The sequence below is a fragment of the Nicotiana sylvestris genome, chromosome 5 (genome assembly GCF_000393655.2).
Source record: "Nicotiana sylvestris chromosome 5, ASM39365v2, whole genome shotgun sequence".
Taxonomy (NCBI): domain Eukaryota; kingdom Viridiplantae; phylum Streptophyta; class Magnoliopsida; order Solanales; family Solanaceae; genus Nicotiana; species Nicotiana sylvestris.
The window spans coordinates 25,280,542-25,282,571 of NC_091061.1; the positions used below are offsets into that span (position 1 = coordinate 25,280,542).

The window sequence follows — 2,030 nt, forward strand, 5'->3', positions numbered from 1 at the left end:
TGAAAAGGAAAAACATACGGTACTCGGAGGGCCGATTATAGATGAAGACTGCATAACCCATTTTTATTTCTATCAGAATAATTGTAACTCTAGGCCAGGGATTTTAGGTTACTCCGTGTACCTTACAGGTCGTGACTCATCATTTAGTACGGGTTAGATTTTTGCCTATCATCTAAAATCGTTAGTAAACTTTTAACAATTCAAAAATTAAATTTAAAATGGTTATACCTGACCGTGGGTTTTCCTTAGAAATAGTATCTCTTCAAATGAACAACATTCTAATGTGAAGGTAGTATCTTGCCATCCATTGTTTCCAGTTCATATGCTCCTTTTCCTGCAACATCACGAACTCTGTAGGGTCCTTCCCATGTTGGACTTAATTTTCCTGCGTTAGCTGCCTTTGTAGATTGAAAAACCTTTTTAAGCACGAAGTCCCCAATTTTAAAAAACCTGAGGCGTGCTTTTCTATTGTAGTATAATTCTATGACCTACTTCTGTGCTGCCATTCTTATTAGTGTAGCTTCTCTCCTTGGTTCGAGTAAATCTAGATTGACCCGCATCTCCTCGTCATTAGATTCTTGTGTCGCCTGTGTGAATCGTGTACTCAGTTCTCCTATCTCAACTGGAATTAAAGCTTCAGTTCCATAAACTAATGAAAACGGTGTTTCTCCCGTACTTATTTTTGCCGTTGTACGATATGACCATAAAACACCAGGTATCACTTCTGGCCAATTCCCTTTTAACTCTTCTAATCGTTTCTTTAAATTGCTGATAATGACTTTATTTGTTGATTCTGCTTGCCCATTACCCACCAGATGATAAGGCATAGACGTAATCCTTTTAATTTTCCAACTTCGAAGGAATTCCGTGATTTGAGCTCCTATAAATTGAGGGTCATTATCACATACGATCTCCTTTGGTATGCCAAATTGACATATGATATTCAGCCAAAAAAAATCTCTGACTTCCTTTTCTCGCACCTGTTTGAATGCTCCTGCCTCTACCCATTTAGTAAAATAATCAGTGACAACGAGTAGAAACTTTACCTATCCTTTTGCTTGTGGTAATGGACCCACGATATCCATTTCCTATTTCATAAATGGCCACGGCGCAATGACCGGATGTAATAACTCCGCAGGTCTATGCATATTGTTACCGTACCTTTGACAGTTATCACATTTGGCCATGAAACTTTCTGCTTCTTCTTCCATTTTAGGCTAGTAATAACCTGCCCTAATTAAGGTTCTTACCAGTAATCTTCCACCTGCGTGATTCTCGCAATGTCCCTCGTGTATTTCTCTCATTACATACCCTGTTCGCGAAGGTCCAAGGCATCTCGCTAAGGGACCACCGAACATTTTACGATATAAATTGCCTTGTTTTAAGCAGTACCAAGCAGCCTTTTTTCAAAGCGCATAAGCTTTTTTCTTGTCATCAGGGACGGTACCATACTGCAAAAAAGCAACAATTTCATTTCTCCTATCCAAGGTTAAATTATTAAAATTTACCTTATTTACATCAGGATCAAGAACTGAATGAGATAAATGTATAACTGAGGCGCTTGCATCACTTGCCACGTTAGCCGCAAATGCGAGATTAGCTAGGGTGTATACTTCAAGATTTTTGTCCCTTGGTATTTGTCTAAATTTTCAATTTTGAAATTGTTTTATCAATTCCCGTAACTTTTCCAAGTACTGCTGCATCCTTGCTTCCCTGGCTGTATAAGTGCCCAGCATTTGATTAGCTACGAGTTGTGAATCACTCTTGATTATAATCTGATTTATGCCAAGTTCTCGTACTAGTTCTAAACTTGCAATCATAGCCTCATATTCTCCCTCATTGTTAGTTATGGGATAACATTTGATAGCTTGCCGAATGGTTTCACCCGTAGGTGGTACCAATACGATCCCTAAACCTACTCCTTTTACTTTAGATGAGCCATCAGTGAATAAAGTCCAAGTTCCTGGGTTAGCTCCATTGAACACCTGTAATTCTTTTTCTGCTTCTAACTGTATCCCCTGGGTAAAATC

The 2,030-nt window shown here is 38.7% G+C and overlaps 1 protein-coding gene across 1 annotated transcript; it reads right to left on the reverse strand.

The window, feature by feature from the left end:
- Positions 1–488: 488 nt before the first annotated feature.
- LOC138868402 (uncharacterized) lies at positions 489–827 on the reverse strand. Its single transcript, XM_070145955.1, has one exon. It carries the CDS (start codon positions 825–827, stop codon positions 489–491), a length of 339 nt encoding a protein of 112 aa, XP_070002056.1.
- Positions 828–2,030: the final 1,203 nt, after the last annotated feature.